This window comes from Pan troglodytes, chromosome 11 (assembly GCF_028858775.2).
Source record: "Pan troglodytes isolate AG18354 chromosome 11, NHGRI_mPanTro3-v2.0_pri, whole genome shotgun sequence".
NCBI classification, from domain to species: Eukaryota; Metazoa; Chordata; class Mammalia; order Primates; family Hominidae; genus Pan; species Pan troglodytes.
The window spans coordinates 1,928,785-1,947,083 of record NC_072409.2 but is presented as its reverse complement, the minus strand read 5'-3'; the positions used below and the strand labels follow the sequence as shown (position 1 = coordinate 1,947,083).

General features: G+C 62.7%; 1 protein-coding gene across 5 annotated transcripts in view; it reads right to left on the bottom strand.

Annotated features, from left to right (window-relative positions):
- Window positions 1–493: 493 nt before the first annotated feature.
- The window catches only part of NOTCH1 (notch receptor 1), a 52,312-nt gene continuing 34,506 nt past the window's right edge, over window positions 494–18,299 (bottom strand). For all 5 annotated transcript variants that reach the window (XM_520371.7, XM_009457720.5, XM_009457721.5 and 2 more), the window contains 19 exons: window positions 17,287–17,406; window positions 16,788–16,940; window positions 15,784–16,012; window positions 14,922–15,123; window positions 14,283–14,436; window positions 14,006–14,190; window positions 13,356–13,488; window positions 12,767–13,024; window positions 12,578–12,690; window positions 11,360–11,931; window positions 10,723–11,154; window positions 9,233–9,381; window positions 8,322–8,538; window positions 8,051–8,138; window positions 7,798–7,963; window positions 6,601–6,896; window positions 5,166–5,313; window positions 4,953–5,050; window positions 494–3,610 (listed from right to left, as the gene is read on the bottom strand). In XM_520371.7, the coding sequence (XP_520371.3) occupies window positions 2,123–3,610; window positions 4,953–5,050; window positions 5,166–5,313; window positions 6,601–6,896; window positions 7,798–7,963; window positions 8,051–8,138; window positions 8,322–8,538; window positions 9,233–9,381; window positions 10,723–11,154; window positions 11,360–11,931; window positions 12,578–12,690; window positions 12,767–13,024; window positions 13,356–13,488; window positions 14,006–14,190; window positions 14,283–14,436; window positions 14,922–15,123; window positions 15,784–16,012; window positions 16,788–16,940; window positions 17,287–17,406 (5,201 nt within the window). In that variant the 3' untranslated portion in view covers window positions 494–2,122. The remainder of the gene's footprint in view (window positions 3,611–4,952; window positions 5,051–5,165; window positions 5,314–6,600; window positions 6,897–7,797; window positions 7,964–8,050; window positions 8,139–8,321; window positions 8,539–9,232; window positions 9,382–10,722; window positions 11,155–11,359; window positions 11,932–12,577; window positions 12,691–12,766; window positions 13,025–13,355; window positions 13,489–14,005; window positions 14,191–14,282; window positions 14,437–14,921; window positions 15,124–15,783; window positions 16,013–16,787; window positions 16,941–17,286; window positions 17,407–18,299) is intronic.

Sequence of the window (18,299 nt, the reverse complement as noted above, 5' to 3'; positions counted from 1 at the left end):
AGGGGCCAGAGTCCTCCCTGTGGTCTCCAGCCCGTAGAGGGGTCATGCCACTGCCTCAAGGCCCTCCCTATGCAGCCCCCTGCCTGCTGCAGAGCTCCCTGAGGGGCTGTCCCCAGGATGGCTGGGTGGGACCTTCATCCCTCCGAGGCTGAGAGGAGAAGAGCCCCGAGCTGCCAGGAGGGCCAGACTCATGCATGGTGTCCTGGGAGCCGTGTCACCCCAGGCACGAGCCCCACCTCCCATAGGGCTGCAACCCCCTTGCTGCTGTGTGTCCATCTCCCTACAAAGGGCCTGGACCAGGCGGGCTGCAGACACCATGGAGTCCCTGGAGGCAGCATGGTCCCTGCACCCCCGCGGGCCGGGACTAGGCAGCCTCACCGTCACTCTCCCAGCAGAAGGGGCCCTCGACTCCTGGCTCCCTCAGAGCATAGCAGCCCTGCCTCCCTCCCAGAAAGGGAGCCAAAGGCCAGAGCAGAGGGGAGTGGAAGCCGGATCACCATCAGTATCATTTTTATTGCAAATCAGTTAACAAAAAAGATGAAAAAAATACATCATCTACAGTTCCTCATGTAGATCACTTTTAAAGTCTTTTTCTGTAAACTACACTCTATTTTATAAAACACAGTAAAAATCAACATCTTGGGACGCATCTGGTCATGCACCCTGGGGATGGCACCACGCGGCCCCCGTAGAGCCGGGGGAGGCTGCCCTGAGGAGTGCAGGCGGCACGGCAGCGGAGCGTCCCCAGTGCATGGGCGGCTAAGGCTCCCCGAGCTGAGCCGAGTCTGACGTCCCTCACTGGCATGACACACAACAGACTCATTCATTAAGATTTTTTAAACAAAATCCACCTTTAAAAACATATTTACAGACATTTTTTCTGCCATAGGCTATACTTGGTATTGCAAAAATCTGCTCCTCCCAAACTAGGAGGGGTGGCCCAAGGGCAGCCCCCGCCTCCCTCCAGCCCCTGCCCGACCGCATGCCCCCTGCCAGGGCTGCGGGGACAGGACCAAAGGACGCAGCCCACGGCGTTGCACAGCTCAATGTGCCCGGCTCTGGCAAGTCTCCTACAAAACACGGGAGCCCACGGGGGGTCGGGTCCCGCGAGCTGGGGCCCGGGCTGTGTTGCTGGAGCATCTTCTTCGGAACCTGGGGGATGCCGTGCAAGCTGAGGTGCTGGGGCCGCCACCGGGGTCAGCCCAGGCAGTGTCTTTCCCCAGAAAAGGGTAGGATGCCTCCGTGTGTGACCCAGGCAAGTGCCACAGTCCACACATCTCATGTTTGACATGCACGATGCCTACATTTCAAGAACGGGCAGGGGGCCGGGGTGGTTCTGGAGGGACCAAGAACTTGTATAACCAACGAACAACTACGTAATACTGAACCTGAAACAAAGATTCATGATTGGTACCATGGGTGCACTCTTGGCATACACACTCCGAGAACACATTTCCACAAGCATGCTTGCAAGAAACCATCTAAAACACATCGCAACATCTAACCCATGTGCTTTCACTTGTTTCCTATTTCAGATGCAAAATTAATCCGCGTGCGGAAGGTGAGCCAGCTTTGCCTCCGTTTGCCTCTGGATGCAGCTTCTCCTAACAGGCAGGTGATGCTGGTGGAGCGGCCGGGCTGGCTTGGGGTTGGGTGGGCGTCGGGGAAAGGGCGCGGCCTGGACGCCCCAGGAGCTTTTTGGACTATGCTCATTCAACTTCCCTTCTCCAACATCATTTCTTTTTGGATTTTGAAAAAAGGAATCAATAAATAAATGGCATTTATAAATCATGAATCTTTGTTTATATTTTATAAACACAGAAGAATCTTTTCATCCTACGTAGGAAAATCCTGGCTCTCAGAACTTGCTTGTTTTCTCAGAATAGATAAAAGTTTCTACCTGGGGCCAGATAAAACAGTACATATAAATAAAAAGGCAGTGTTTCTGTGTAAAATAAAAGTACATAAATAAATACTAAAAAAAATTAAAATCCTTGTTCTTATTTTGTATAAAAACATGTGTTTTAAAAAAGGCTCCTCTGGTCGGCCCTGGCATCCACAGAGCGCACACAGACGCCCGAAGGCTTGGGAAAGGAAGCCGGGGTCTCGTGGGGCGCGCCGTTTACTTGAAGGCCTCCGGAATGCGGGCGATCTGGGACTGCATGCTGGTGGGAGGGCTGGAGACGCCCTCGGACCAGTCGGAGACGTTGGAATGCGGGGACGAGCTGGACCACTGGTCAGGGGACTCAGGGGACGGGGTGAGGAAGGGGTGCTCAGGCACCTGTAGCTGGTGGCTGGGGGTGTTGTCCACAGGCGAGGAGTAGCTGTGCTGCGAGGGGGGCGTCAGGAACTGGGCTGCGGTCACGGGTGGGACCAGCGAGGATGGCAGCGACGTGGGCAGGGCGGGGCTCTCCTGGGGCAGAATAGTGTGCACCGCCAGGCTGCTGGGGCCCAGTGGCTGCACGTCTGCCTGGCTCGGCTCTCCACTCAGGAAGCTCCGGCCCAGGTGGCCGCTGGCTGCTGAGCTCACGCCAAGGTGCGGCTGTGGTGGTGGTGGTGGCGGCTGCAGGCTTTGCTGCTGCTGGATGTTCGCTGGCTGCAGGTTCTGCTGCTGCATCTGTAAGTTTTGTGGCTGCACCTGCTGGGTCTGCACCAGGTGAGGCTGGGTGGCCAGCCGGGTGCTGGGCAGGCCCTGGTAGCTCATCATCTGGGACAGGGCGCTGGCAGCAAGGCTACTGTGCAGCGGGCCTACCATGCCATGCTGCAGGGAGGGGGCCTGTGTGCTCAGGGGGCCTGGTGCCACACTCCCCCGCAGAGGGTTGTATTGGTTCGGCACCATGCCGCTCTGCAGCCGGGACAGCCACTCGCATTGGCCATTCAAACTGGTGGACCCGCCCACAGTGAAATTCAGGGCCCCTCCGCTGTTGGAGCCCAGGACGGTGCTGGTGCCGGAGGCCACAGGCAGGTGGGAAAGACGAGGTGGGCCAGTCTCAAAGGCCAGCCGGCCGCCCCCACCCAGCGCCGCCATCTCGGGCTTGGCCACCACGTTCAGGTGCCCGATGCCCAGGTGGGTGTCGGGCATACCAGGCAGGTGGTTGAGGGGCACGGACGGAGACTGCTGGAACGGGGAGGGCAGCAGTGGCGGCGAGGCCACGTCTGACAGGTAGCCATGGGGTGACTCCAGGGAGTCCACGGGCGAGAGCATGCCGGAGCTGTCCAGCAGGCAGCCCTTGCCGTCCTGGGACTTCTTCCTCCGTGCCTTGAGGTCCTTGGCCTCCTTGCTTCCACAGGCCAGGCCTTTGCTGCTGGGCTTGCGGACCTTCTTGCCCTGCACGCCGGGCTTGAGGCTGCCCAGGTAGCCGTTGGGCGAGCAGAGCGGGGGCGACAGGGTGGGCGTGCCCCCCAGGGGGGCTCCGTGCAGCTGCGGGCTGCGCACCAGGTTGTACTCGTCCAGCAGCCTCACGATGTCGTGATGCATGCGCTCCTGTGCGATGTCGCGCGGCAGGCGGTCCATGTGATCCGTGATGTCCCGGTTGGCAAAGTGGTCCAGCAGCACCTTGGCGGTCTCGTAGCTGCCCTCCCGGGCGGCCAGAAACAGGGGTGTCTCCTCCTGGGGGATGGGGGCGGGGGCCGGTGAGGGGGGCCAGGCCAGGCGTGGGGACCCTCCCCAAGGCTCCATCACCAGAGGAAGCAGCAGTACAACCTCCTCCGTGGGGTGGGGGCAGGCAGGCTGCTCCTCAGGACCCCGCCCCAGCGTCCTGCAACCACCTAGCCTGACTCTTGTTAAATGTTAAGGCTTTGATACATCTTCTGAAACCCACCCAGAGGGGGGATCTGTGCAGTCCTCTACCCTAGATCAGCGGGGCTCCACCTCTATGGGGGGGGTCACAGACCCCACTGAAAATCTAACCAACTGCAGGCCCTCTTCCCTGCCCCCAATAAGGCACAAAAGGAAATTCCTGGAGTGGTTCAGAGGCACCGGCGAGGGCACCAGGGAGGGAGCTCATCATCTGGACGGCCACCAAGCCACCCTGGTGGCCACCAAGCTCCTTCCTGGGGTCTCCTCTGTGTGGTGGACACGTCACAGGTCTGGGTGAGGCTGCTGTGTGGGAGTGGGAAGGGGCTTCCCAGGCCTTGATGCCCTCTGGGGCCCAGTCTCTGTGGGGCCATGCTGCCACGGACTGGGGAGCGCCTGGGCCAACATGCCCCGGTGCCCAGGCTCGCTGTGTGCCCTCACCCAGGAGGGAGAGACGCCTTAGCCTGACATGCCAAGGGGGCAGCAGGAGTTGGGGGCGGGGGTGGGGGTTCTGGCAGCAGGGAGGTGGGGGTGTCTGCACCTGTGCCCTGAGCACCCAGGGGAACCCAACAGCAGCTGCAGGGCCAGGAGCTGCAGGGCCAGGATGAGGGCTGGGGGTGGCTCCCCTTGGATAAAGTCCTGAGACTTCTTCCTCCGAGCCTTGAGGTCCTTGGCCTTGGTGAATACACCAAGAGGCCCTGCCCCGCAGGGAGCTGCCGCCACGCGTGTTCTGGCTCAATCTGCACCACCTGCGTCACCACATTCCCATCCCCATCCCCGCCTGGTGACAGCTGGGGACAGAAGGTGAGGTCCAGGTGACGGTGACACAGCAGTGGCAGCAGCAGCATTCCCCACGCCAGGCTGTGTGCCCCGCCATGACTGCCACCCAGGAGGGTAGGGCTGGGTCTGAGGGGCGAGCCGCCGTGTCCTGACAGCTGGACCTGCACTTGGAAGGGCTCCATAAACAGGGGCTGAAGGAGGGCAGGAGCACTAACGAGGTGCCCAGCATCATGCGGGTGGGGCCCACATGCGGGCCCAGCGACCCTCGAGACCCTGTGGGTCAGGCCCTTGTGTCCCTGCGCCCCGTGGGTTTGGCCCTCACTTCTCTGTGGATTCCGCCCTCACGTCTCCCCTGGCATCCCAGGCTCGCGCTCACCCTGTTGTTCTGCATGTCTTTGTTAGCCCCGTTCTTCAGGAGCACAACTGCGGCATCCACATTGTTCACGGCGGCGGCCCAGTGCAGGGCGGACTTGCCTGCGTGAAAGAAGCAGATGGGGTAGGTTGGAGACCAGCTGGAGGCAACCCAGTCCCACCCGTCCCTGTGGCGGTCCCGCCCCACGACAGAGCAGCCCTGCCCCCGTGGGCTCACCCAGGTCATCTACGGCGTTGACGTCAGCGTGTGAGTTGATGAGGTCCTCCAGCATGCCCTCCACGGCCAGGCGGGCAGCCAGGATCAGTGGCGTCGTGCCATCATGCATGCGGGCATCCAGGTCTGTGGCTCGGTTCCGGATCAGGATCTGGGCAACAGGGAGAGGCTCAGGCGGGTGCTGGGCAGACGTACACCGATGCCTCCTGCCCAGAACGAACGCCTGGACGGGAAGCCCCACTGTCTTCCGGACACAGACGAGACCCTCGTGAGATCGGCACGGCCGGGCAAGACGAAACGCCATGGGGCTGCCCCTGAGGAGGGGCCCGGGTGGGGGCAGGGGCTGTGCTGCCCACAGACAGGCCCCTTGGTGACAGTGGGATCCATCGTGACCACGTGTGGCCTCATTTAATCCTCACTGTGGTCCTAGCTGCCATGACCACCTACAAAACAGAGAGGTCAAGTCCCTGCCCCCAACGGCGGTTACAGCTGGCACTCAGGAAGCCGGGCTCACGGCCCTATAGCCGTCTCAGAACCGCTGAGCTAGTGTCCAGCTCTGCCCGGAGAGGGGTGGGCAGCTCTTGTAATGCAGCCGGGCCTTGGCCTCTGGCAGGAGGAATGGCCCCTGCTCACTGGCGGGTGCAAAAGGCAACTTGGCCTGATTCCTGCAAAGCACCTGGGAACTTCCACATCTGTGCAAAGAAGGCGGCTGAGAGAGGCACACACCAAACCCGCACGGGGCTCCCTTACACACTCTTTCTGCTTACCTACATTTATTTCTGCAAGATGACAATGTGTCACCTGAGCTAAGAAATCAGGAAATGAGAAGCTCTGTGGTAACTCCCCGGGCTGTGCCCATCTGAACCTGCTCCAGGGCCGCCTGGAGCCTGGGGACTCGCAGCAGGGGTGACTGCAAAGGCAGCCCCTGCCAGGGACATTCCCTGGAGACCCAGGCATCCAAATCCCTAAATCCATTCTTGCCACCAGCTCACCGGCATTCTGAGCCCTAGGTCTGCAGGCACCGAGCGGCAGCCTCTAAACCCTGCTTCTCACTGCCACAGGCTACGCCGGCAGCCAGGGTTGAGGGAGGGGCGGGGCTGTGAGGGGCTGCAGCAGTGGGACCTGGACCTTGAGCAAGGCCCACAACCCTGATGGAGCCTGTCTTGCTGGGGGTGGGGAGGTGCTGCCTCACTCAGCAGATCCCCCAGGCCTCCTGCCAGACCCGCCTCTGCCTGACTTCCCTGGAGAACACAGATGGGCCCGACGCCCTCCCCCTCACACTTCGCTGACTGCGAAGGTCCCAGGTGGAGGCACCAGTTGTCCCGGACTCAGCTGTGCTCGGGGTCAGGCTCCCAGGGCCACGTAAGCCTGGCCACTGCCCCAGACCACCAGGCGGCCCTGAGGAGGGCAGGTGGGCACACAGGCAGCCACTGCCTACCTGGAAGACACCTTGTGCGTCGGCAGACACAGCCGCATGCAGCGGGGTGCGGCCCATGTTGTCCTGGATGTTGGCGTCTGCGCTGGCCTCCAGCAGGCGCTTGGCGGCATCAGAGCGTGAGTAGCGGGCGGCCAGGTGCAAGGCGGTCTCGCCCGTGCGGTCTGTCTGGTTGTGCAGGCTGGCGCCCTGGTAGATGAAGTCGGAGATGACGGCCGGCGCGTCCTCCTCTTCCTCGCTGTTGCCCGTCTCCAGGCCGCCCCCGCTGCAGGAGGCGATCATGAGCGGGGTGAAGCCATCTGCAGAGGCAGAGACGGGTGCTCAGTCTGGAGGGCCGGTCCCCAGCTGCAGCCCAGGGGGAGGGGGGCAGCAGCCCCAAGCTCAAGGGGCCACGGTGTGGATGCACCACCCAGCACTTGGTGGCCCCGTGCACACAGCCACCAAGGGGCAGCTGAAGTCCGCCTGGGCTGCTCAGTGGACAAAGCCGAATCCAGCTTAAACTCCTGGCGGGCAACTGCTTCCTGACCTGCCCAAGACCTGGCACCCAAAATCCACCCAGGAAAAAGAGGACCCCAGAAGCATGCAGTTAGAAAATTAATGCTTCAGCAGGATGCGGAGGCTCACGCTGTCATCCTAGCACTGGGGGAGGCCGAGGTGGGCGGATCACCTGAGGTCAGGAGTTCGAGACCAGCCTGGCCAACATGGTGAAACCCCATCGCTGCTAAAAATACAAAAATTAGCCAGGTGTGGTGGCAGGCGCCTGTAGTCCCAGCTACTGGGGAGGCTGAGGCAGGAGAATTGCTTGAACCCGAGAGGTGGAGGATGCAGGGAGCCGAGATCGTGCCACTGCACTCCAGCCTGGGTGACGGAGCAAGACTCCATCTCAAAAACAAAAAAAAAGAAAAAAAAAAAGAAAAAGAAAATCAACGCTTTCCACGTCTCAAGAAGAAGGTTTCAGAAAAGAGTAATTTACAGGGACAGAGTGGCCCTGCGGTATCACCCCAGGAAGGGGTTGGTGGAAGAACAGGAGGACTCCAGGACCCCCCCCATCTACTCTGAATGGGAAACACCCCAAGGATGAAAGCTCTCACCCCCAATTCTAAGTTTCCAGAGTATCAACTGTACCCCAGCCTCGGGGCTTAGGGGAGAGAGGCAGGTGGGCCACGGGGCTAGGGAAGCCCTGGCTGCTGGCACCCTTACCAGGCCCGCGGACATTGACGTCCATGCAGTCGGCGTCAACCTCACCCTGGGGCGGTGTGGGGGCCATGGCAGACATGCGCAGGTCAGCGGCATCCAGGTGCTGCTGAGTCCACTGCCGGTGGTCTGTCTGGTCGTCCAGGTCAGGCAGAACCACGGGCTCCTCGAACTACATAGAGGGAGTGAGCAGAGCCTGTCAGGGCAGCCCGGCGGCAGGTGCCCAGGAGCCCAGGAGCCCGGGAGCCTCGCGACTCACCCGGAACTTCTTGGTCTCCAGGTCCTCGTCTCCCCACTCATTCTGGTTGTCATCCATGAGGGCACCGTCTGAAGCGTTCTTCAGGGGCCTGGGGGGTGAGGGGTCGAGAAGTGAGGCTGAGCGAGCTCCCTAGGAAGCCCCCAGAGACCCCTGGCCCGGGCCTGGCGTGGGAGGTGGGCCCTGGGTCGGGAGGGGCAGACTCCCGGTGAGGATGCTCGGCCAGGTCCCACCTCCCACCGGGGACCCAGAAGCAGGGGCAGCGTCCGCTCACTTGAGGCCCACGGAGTCCTCGCCGAGGGGCTCCCGCCGCTTCTTCTTGCTGGCCTCAGACACTTTGAAGCCCTCAGGGAACCAGAGCTGGCCATGCTGCCGCCGGCGCTTGCGGGACAGCAGCACCCCGCAGCCCACGAAGAACAGAAGCACAAAGGCGGCCGCCGCCACGTACATGAAGTGCAGCTGTGCCGGCGGGGGCGGCTCCACGGTCTCACCTGCGGGCACGGGGGCCAGGGGCAGGTGCCCGGACATCAGGCAGCGGCTACGCAGCAGGCTGGTGGCCGGGGGGCGGCGGACTGGCTCCGCGGCCGGGTGCCTCCTCACCCACTCTCCTCCATCCCGCCCCCCAAAATAAGGTCATTTTCTACGCGATTAATCAGAATTGCAAACTATCGCTAAATTCTCTCCTGCACCAGCCGACTCTATCTGGAGACGGCTTTTACTTTTTTCTCCTTTAAGGAAGGAGGATTAGTCAACTTCAAATCGCTGCACTCGCACTGAGCTGTTAAGACAAAGGATTTAGAGGGATTTTCAAGATACAAACTTCAACACTTCACATGACACCGATCAATTCTTCTCTCTCTCTCTTTTTTTTTCTTTAAAAAAAGCCGTAATGATTTTGAAATAATACCCAACAAAGAAAATTCAGGAGGAAGGGGTGGGGAGAGAAGCAGGCACCCACTTTCCCGTGGCTGGACTCGTTCCCAGGTGGCTCCACCGGCAGCTGTCACTGCCGCAGGTGGGGGCGGAGTGCCATTCAGAAAATTCCAGAAAAGCCCTACCCCCAACTCGGACGGCAACGCTCACACCCGTGGGTGGCAACTGGCACAAAGAGCCAGCGTGTCTGGGGCACGGGGGGATGGCACCCCCTGCAGGCAGAGCCTGTTCCCGGGATGGGGCCACACTTACTCTGCACGGCCTCGATCTTGTAGGGGATGTTGAGGCTGCCCAGCGAGGCGAGCGCTCCCAGGAATGCGGCCACGTCGGTGGCACTCTGGAAGCACTGCGAGGAGGCCTGCACACACTGCCGGTTGTCAATCTCCAGGTAGACGATGGAGCTGGGTGGACAACCAGAGAGAGGCTGGGACCCGAGGCTTCCTCCTCCCCCGCCCACTGGCCAGGGATGCTGCCGCAGGACACTGAGGCCCATGACGCCACAGTCAGGACATGGTGAGGCAGCCTGGGGTGGCGGGAAGCCAGGTCTGACAGCAGATACCCTGCAGGGGACTGGTGCCAGCCCCCCGACTCCGTCCAGTGCTGATCACGGCTCATCCCAGATACCCACCAACGCGCTCTCCCTGGCCCGCCCTGACACCCTCTCTGGCTCCTGCTGGTGCCACAAACACGTTTCCTCATCTCAGGACAGAGAATGTGCCAGGAGCCCAGTCCTCCCCCAGGAGCCATCCCCAGGCCCTGCAGGAAGCACAGGCGTGAGGTGTGGGTGGGTGCAGCGGTGGTGGGCTGTGTGGTGATGCTGGCTGGGGGTGAGCTCTGCTCCCCAGGACTGGGTTCCCGTGAGCAGGATCCCATCCAGCCTGTGAGATGATGCTTCTGACCTCCAGGATTGCTCCAAGCCAGCAGAACTGATGGGCAAACCCACCAGGGTCAGGCACACAAAGGGCACAACCAACCTGGCTCCTGGGTCCAGCTGCCCCAGATCGAGCAGGCATGGGCGGGAGCCTCGTGGGGTGCCCCCTGCACTCAAGCTGCTCCTGCCTGTGTTCTCCCACCGTGGGACCCCCCACCCCCACCAGCTCCTCCTCCAACTGCAAGGCCCAGCAATGCCCCCTCCCAGGACCTCCACCTGCCTCCTCTCCAGCCCAAGCCAGGCAGATGCCATGACCAAGTGGCATTCTTGTCTGGGGTGGGGCTGTTCAGCCCTGTGGGAACCCCTGGAGAGCTGAGTGTTTTGTTTTTTACTTCTTTTAATACTTTTTTTAAAAAACAGAGACAAGGTCTCCCTATGTTGCCCAGACTGGTCTCGAACTCCTGGGCTCAAGGGCTCCGCCTGCCTCAGCCTCCCAAAGTGCTGGGATTACAGGTGTGAGCCTCCTCGCCTGGCAGAGGGCTGAGTTTTAATCAGTGTAGTATCCAGTGCCTAAGGCACAGCTCAATCTCAAAATCACCTACTGGGCACAGGAGTGCCGCCTGTCCAGGGGAAGGCAGTGGCCCAGGAAAAGGGTGTGGCTGTGGGGTCAGGGCCCTGAGCTGGAATGCTGCCTCTACTCCTTGCCTGTGCAGGCCCTGAAGTCCCAGGTCCTCTCGGAACCTCCGTCTCTTTTACCATAAAGTGGGGAGAGTACTGCTTGCCATGGCGCCGGCCGTGAGGGGCAGGGAGGCCGTCGGGGAGGGCCCAGGAGAGTTGCAGGGATTGACCGTGGGCGCCGGGTCTCACTCACCCGCGGACGTCCATGGGGTCCAGCTCCCTCCGCCGCCGCCCACCCTCACTGCCACCAGGGAGCAGCGAGGCCTTCACCTGGCCCAGCAGGGCATCAGGTGCGGCCCAGCCCTCGGCGGCACGCTTGATGGGGTGCTTGCGCAGCTCCTCCTCGCGGCCGTAGTAGGGGAAGATCATCTGCTGGCCGTGTGCGTCACGCTTGAAGACCACGTTGGTATGCAGCACGCGGCTGAGCTCCCGCAGGAAGTGGAAGGAGCTGTTGCGCAGCTGCTCCGGTGGCATCAGCACCACCACCACCAGCGTGCCGGCCGCCAGCCTCTCGGGCACATGCTCCGCACAGTCCAGCCCGTCCCACTCGCACTCCGCGCTGTTGCAGCCCTGGTCGCAGTGCCCGTCGCTGAAGTGGTCCTTGCAGTACTGGTCGTACAGGGGACTGTGGGGGGTGGGACACGCTCAGGCCGCCTTCCTCGGGGGGCCTCACACCCGCTGTCCGGTGCCTCCAGCCCACTGGCCAGCCGCGGGGGACGTCCCTGCACCCCCTGAGCAGAGCCTTAGAACTGCATGCTGGCCTCCCGGCCCAAGTCAGGCCACATCCAAGTTCGGGTCCTCCCTCGGCCCCATGAGCCCCGCAGCCTTACTTGCACTGGCCTTCCGCACGCTGGCAGTCGAAGCCGTCGAAGAGGCAGCCGGCTGAGTTGCACTGGCTGTCACAGTGGCCGTCACTGAAGTACTTCCAGCACTGCAGAGACTGCGTGCAGTTCTTCCAGGGGTCATTGAAGTTGAGGGAGCAGTCACCGCCGTCCCAGCCGCACGCGTGGTTGTTGCACTGCAGGCTGCAGACCTTGTTGCCCGCGTCCTCCTGGCACTCGGGCAGCTCGCACGCCTCCTCGATCAGCGGCGGGGGGATGTCGCGCCCGGCCCCACCCCCGAAGCTATAGTCCAGGATGTGGCACAAGAGCCCGTTGAATTTGGCGGGGCACAGGCAACGGTAGAAGGGGCTCTCGGATGTGGGCTCACAGGTCCCCTGATTGTAGCAGGGGTTGCCGCCCAGGCAGGGGCTGCTGGCCGGGAACTGGCATTCGGGGCCCGTGAAGGGGCCCAGGCACAGGCAGGTGGGGCTGCGCGGGCCGGAGATGCATGTGCCGCCGTTGAGGCAGCGCAGGCTGCCGCAGGTACGAGCGTCATTCTCACACGTGGCGCCCTCGAAGCCCTGCCCGAGAGGGAAGACAGGACAGTGTCGGGGTGGGCCACCCCCCGCCCCCCCGCCACCTCACACCCAGCCCTCGGCCAGCAGTGCCACCGCTCTCCTCTAACCTGGGAGGCGGCCTGCAACCTTGCCCCCAGCAGCAAAACCCTTTACACACATTCTACCAACAGAGAAAGATCAGGGGTGCCAGGGGGTCGGGAGATGGAGGAAGGGGTAAACTGGTGGAGTGCTGAGGACTTTAGGGCAGGGACTCTCCGCCGTGATCCTGCGAAGGTGGGCAGGCATGTCACACCTCAGCCCAAACCCACAACCACAAAGCCAAGGGCAAGCCCCAGGTACAGGAAGGGCTGCTGTTGGTAACAATGTATCACTGAAATCCAGAGTGAAACTGATGCAAGCTGCTAACCAGGGGAACTGCGTGCAGGGGACAGCCACCCCAGGGAGTCTACTTCCTGCTCCATTTTTCTATAAATCTAAAATGTCTCTAAAATCATTTATTGAAACTTAAAAAAAAAAAAAAGACATCAGGGTGAGGAGGAGGATGAAGGCCAGGAGGATGACTGCCCGGTCTGCGCCCCGAGGCCCCCACGTGCACCTCTCCAGGTGTCTCCCCTGGCGGGCCCCCGCCTGCCTGCACCCCTGCACCTACCGCAGGGCACTTGCAGATGAACCCGCGGGCGGTGTTGGAGGCCACGGCGCAGGTGCCCCCATTCTTGCAGGGCTTGCCTTTGCAGCCATTGATGACGGACTCGCAGCGGCGCCCTAGGGGTGAGAGCAGGGCAGTGAGAGGCTCACCCTGCTGCCCCACATGCCCCACCCGCCTGGGCGCGGCACCCACCGGTGTGACCAGCACGGCACTCGCAGTGGAAGTCGTTGACGCGCTGCACGCAGTTCTGGGTGCCACGGGCATCGCAGGGATTGGACAGGCACTCGTTGACATCCCCCTCACAGCGCTCACCCACGAAGCCCGGCGGGCAGGTGCAGCTGTAGCCGCCCACCTGGTCCACGCAGGTGCCGTTGTTAAAGCACTTGGGGCTCCGGGACACGGGGTCAACGGGGGGATTGCAGTCGTCCACGTTGATCTCACAGTGCACACCTGCGGGGCCAGGTTTCGTCAGTGGCCCAAGCCCGCCACACCCCAGCCCTGCCGTGCCGCGTGTCCGTCCCAGAAGACAAGCGCTCAGGTCTGGGGCTGCACGGACACTCGGGAGAGGCAGGTGTCAAGGGTGCCGTGGAGACGCCCTTCCCGCTGGGACCCCCGCTCTGGGCCCTTTCCCTGGGCAGCTGTGAGCCGGCCTTGGCCTCACACAGGAAAATGGGAGTTTCTGGCTGGTTCCTGGATGCCTCTGGCCGGTCCCGGGGTGCCTGCCCTGCCCCTGCCCTGGCCATGGATGGCCAACACCAGCCCTCCGTGCAGCGGCCCTTACCCTGAGTGCCCCGTGGGCAGGAGCACTTGTAGGTGTTGGGGAGGTCGAGGCAGGTGCCCCCGTTCTGGCAGGGGTGGGATAGGCACTCGTCGATCTCCTCAGAGCAGTTCACCCCGTGGTAGCCGGCCACGCACTGTGCAGGCGACAGAACGAGGGGCCCTTCGGCTCAGCCGGCGCCAGGATGCAGTGCTCCCACACCCCACTGTGAGGGCTGACAGGGCCACATGAGCTGCCCTCAGGTCCAGCGAAGCCACGGGCCCCTCGCTCCTGTCAGACCTGGAGGGAGACCCAGCCCAACAGACCCTGGCAGGGCCTCGGTGACCGGAGTCACTGCCTGTTGGGGGTGGGTGGACCCCGTCCCATAGGATAGAGGTGAGGGCCTCAGGGTAGGTGTTGGCCAAGCCCAGACACAATCTAGGGGAAGGGAAAACCCCATCCCACTTCTCAGTATATGCACCCTCCTTCAGGCTTTCCACAGGCCACCTCTTCCAGGCAGTCTACCCTGATGACCCCAGCCCTCCCCTAATGAGACTGAACAGTGCATGGGCCTATCAGGTTCAGTTTTCTCCACTGGGCCAGCTCCCAGCCAGGGCCCGGTGTGTGGCAACACTCGTGCCGGCCACAACCCTTACCCTAGGAGGGACCCCCACCTTGCAGGAGTAGCCGCCCAGGTAGTCCGTGCAGGTGGCCCCGTTCTGGCAGGGGCTGGGTGAGCACTCGTCCACCAGGTCCTCACAGTAGCTGCCTGTGTAGCCCGCCTGGCAGCGGCAGTGGTGCGTGTTGCCCGCGTCCACACACAGCCCTCCATGCTGGCACAGGCGGGCAACGTCAACACCTGCGGGGGATGGGGTGGTAGACAGGTGAGGCCCAGGCCCACAGAGGACCTTGATGGGCTGGGACCCGAGCCGGGTGGGCACAGCAGGTTACCTTGTCGCTGCGCAGCCACCTCACAGGACACGCTGGGCACGTCGCAGTAAAGGCCGGTCCAGCCGCTGGGGCACTCGCAGCGGTACTGGGTGTGGGTCTGCCAGCATTTGCCGCCGTTCTTGCAGGGCGAGGAGTCACACCAGTGCACAAGGTTCTGGGGACAGGTTGGGGTCAGCTGGGTGCCCGCGCCCCGGCCATTTCCTCGGTAGCTCAGAACGCACATCCGCCAAGGGGCCTACTCCAACCCAGGCTGCAACCCATTCTACACAAGTGGAAACTGCCGCCCCTGGACTCCCCACCACCCCCACACCAGGAACAGCCTGGGCTGGGTCTCCCTCAGGGCCCTCAGCAGGTCCAGACCACCCTCGGCCTTTGCTAGAAGGAACACTTTTCCTCAATTCCCCAATTCCTGAGCTCCCGCCCCGGCTCCAGAAACCTGAGATTGAAACGAAGGTGCCTGCTGCTTCCGCATCAGGTTCCTTCACCGGCTGCTCAGATCCCCAGAAGCCCTCTGCCCAGGGGTGTGGGGGTGACCCCGAGCCGACACAGTGGGACCTGGGGGTGACCGTTCCCACCTCCCACAGGCAGGCACCCACCCAGGGCCCCTCCTTCGGGCACCTCTGTGGCTGGCGCACTCACCTGGCAGTTGGGGCCAGTGTAGCCCTGGGGGCAGGTGCACCTGTAGGAGCCGCAGCCGTCCTGACAGGTGCCGCCATGCAGGCAGGGCTGTGAGTCGCATTCATTGACATCGTGCTGGCAGTAGCTGCCCGTGAAGCCGGGTGGACACAGGCAGGTGAACGAGTTGATGCCGTCCACGCAGGTGCCACCGTTGAAGCAGGAGCTGCAAGGGGGTGGGCAGGCGGGGGCTGAGCGGAGGGCATTGGTGGGTCCCCGCTCCAGCAGACCCTGCCTCGCCAGCACCTCCCCTTCTGCTCAACCCCAGGGGCCTGATGGCCAGGACAGGCCCAGGGCAGCCTGGCTGACCCAGGGAGGCCAGTGGGAACCCGGGGCCCGGCTCTCACACCACGTCACACCTCCCTCCCCTGCTTTCTTTATAAGTCAGGTCGAGAGTGGTTTTACCAAACGCATGGGCATAGGGTGGTTAAAGTAAATAAGGGAGAAACCAGAAACCGTCCTGGTAACACGGGAGGTAATTACGTCAGAAACCAGGGACGAGACTGACGTTTACCAAATGAGCTTCCTGGCAAACACGGCAAAAAGGAAACAAGAATGACAGAGTTCTCGTTGTCTAATAGAAGGAAGCGCACCAGTTCTTCAGGACAGACTACCGGCGCTCCTGGTGCGGGACACAGGAGGAGGTCACAATGGCCCTCTCAGGAGGGACACGTCGGTACAATGAACAATGTCTGGACTCAATGCAGCCAGCGCTAAGTGCCCAGCCGGCCTAGGCGGACGCCTGCATGGTGTGCCAGGCTGCCAGCTACTGCGTGTGGCCCGCACCACCCGTTCCCTTCCACGGCCTCACTCGAGCCCCACGCACCTCTCTGTGCAGTCAGGCGTGTTGTTCTCACAGTGGATCCCGCTGAAGCCTGCGGGGCAGGTGCACGTGTAGCTGTCCACGCAGTCCGTGCAGTTGGCCCCGTTGCGGCAGGGGTCACTGGCACACTCGTTGATGTCCTCCTCACAGAAAGTGCCCCGGAAGCCGGGCAGGCACTCGCAGAAGGCCGTGTTGATGCCGTCTGTGCAGGAGCCCCCGTTGTGACACGGGTCTGGGAGAGGACGGAAGGGTGAGTGTGAGGGGCAGGCACAAACCCACACCTGCGGGAGGGGGCCGGGAAGGCTGCATGGCTGGGGACAGCCCAGCCTTTCGTTGCCGAGGCTGCGGCAAGCAGCCCTGTGACAAAGGTGTCTGGTGGGGAGCCCCAGCACCCACAGGCTGCGTCACACCCGTCTCCTGTGCTTGGGGTCTCTCTCCCCACCTGCTCCTGTCCTCAAGCCCCAGGGCAGGGGACAGCTTTGCAGGCTTCACAGACCGAGCAGGGGAGGAGTGACATTTCTTGCCTCTGCTCCTGTCCTCAAGCCCCAAGGCAGGGGGCAGCTTTGCAGGATTCACAGACCAAGCAGGAGAGGAGAGACAGTTCTTGCCTCTGCCTGCCAGGTGATGCCAGCAAGACCCCCGGCTTCTGCCAACCTCAACCTCTGTGAAGCAGGGCTGGGAGGCCTGAGAGCCCTGGCCTGCAGCGGGGCCTGATGAGCCAGGTGGGAGTGCAGGCCGGGCCCGAGCCATCCTCGGCTCAGTGAAGAGCCGTGGGAGGAGCTCTCGTGACTCTCCCTCGAAGTGCAGGGAGGAGCAAGCCGGCTCTGAGGCCCTCCTGAACCACCCTGGCCATCCCTCAGCACATCCCCCACACCTGACCCAACCCTCCCCAGCCACACTCCGGCCTCCCTGGGCGCTTATGGCCAGCACCATGCGCACCAACCCTGCCCAGGGGAACTGAGGCCTGAGAGCTTCCTGGAGGAGGCCAGAGCCGCGGGGCTACTCACTGGGCCGGCAGTCGTCGATGTCGGTCTCGCAGTTGCGCCCACTGTAGCCGGCCTGGCAGTGGCAGCGGTAGCCGCCGTGGGTGTTCTGGCAGGATGCGCCGTGCCGGCACGGGCTCAGAACGCACTCGTTGATGTCGACCTCACAGGTCTGCCCTGCGGGGCAGGAGGAGGCCGGTTGGTCACCAGCGGCCCCTGGCCCTCCAGGCCCTTCCCAGGCTGGCCCACCCACCTACAGTGCCTCTCCCGACCCAGGAGTGGGCTTCCGTGACCCCAGGACCATCCCCTCTCCCCTAATTTTGGCCTAAGAAGGTCACAGGAACTGGAGTTGGGAACGGTGCTCCCAGGTCAATTCCTGATTCCAGAACTTCTCCGACCAGGGCCTCCTCAGCACCCACCGGCTCCTCTCCAAAGACTCATCTAGCCTGCCTGGGAGCTGCCTGTGTCCTGCAGACATCCTGACCTCCCATCCCAGCCCTCGCCGGGCCCTGGCCAGCCTCACCTTGCCAGCCCGTGGGGCAGACGCAGGAGAAGCTCTCATAGTCCTCGGATTGCCTGCATTCCCCGCCGTTTCTGCAGGGGCTGGGGGCACACGGGGCCAGCACCACCTCACACGTGTCGCCTGCGGGAAGGAGACACACGTGACCCCGGGAGCCTCACCCAGAGGGATCTCCCAAATCGGCCACCGCCTGCTGGTCTTTCCGCCATCAGAGTGCCGTCTGCTGGTCCCGCCGGGAGGCAAATGTGCACCAAGACCCCTGAGCGCTCCCGGCTGTGCCAGGACCCTGACCCAGGGAGGAGTGGAGCACAGATGGGGGGACGCTGAAGCCAAGCTGCACAAATGTCACGCTCAGAAGCCACCCCTCATTCCCGGTTGGCAGCGGGGCACAGCCTAGGCCTCACCCCACCAGGCGTGCCCAGGAACAAGGACTGCACCAGGAGAGGCGGCCTCAGTCGGGTGGGCTCCACGACACTGCAGGGACCTGGGCCCACCCCGGAGGCAAGCCCCCTCATCTCTGGGTGACAAGGAAAGGCCCTGGCCTGAGACCGAGGCCTGAAACTAATCCTGGGGCTCCGTGTCACAGGCAGCAAACGCCCATCACGGGAGGCCAACAAACAAGGGCTGCGATGGAGGGCACAGGCCCAGGCCCCCAGCACATCCTGCGTGTCGGGGCACGGGGCACGGCCTGGAGACCTCCAGGACCACGCAGGGTGTCTGGCAAAGGCTATGTAGGAACCACGCGCACAGCCGAGGGCCTTTTTCTGCACAAGCCCATGGCCGAGCTTCCTGTTTATAGCCGTGGGGACTGTGTTATCTTCCCTATCTTCCCTGTCCCCCATTATCTCCCTGGCCTGCTGGGGCGACTTTCCAGGGCCTCTCTTCCTATTGGTTTCCACGGTGACCCGGGCAGGCAGGAACTGCGCCAGAGTTTCCGACAATTGTGCAAAAGGAAGCAGGAAGCGGGCAGATAGGAAGCGGGTCAGCACCGCCGCTCCTCCTGCCGGCCGGATCGA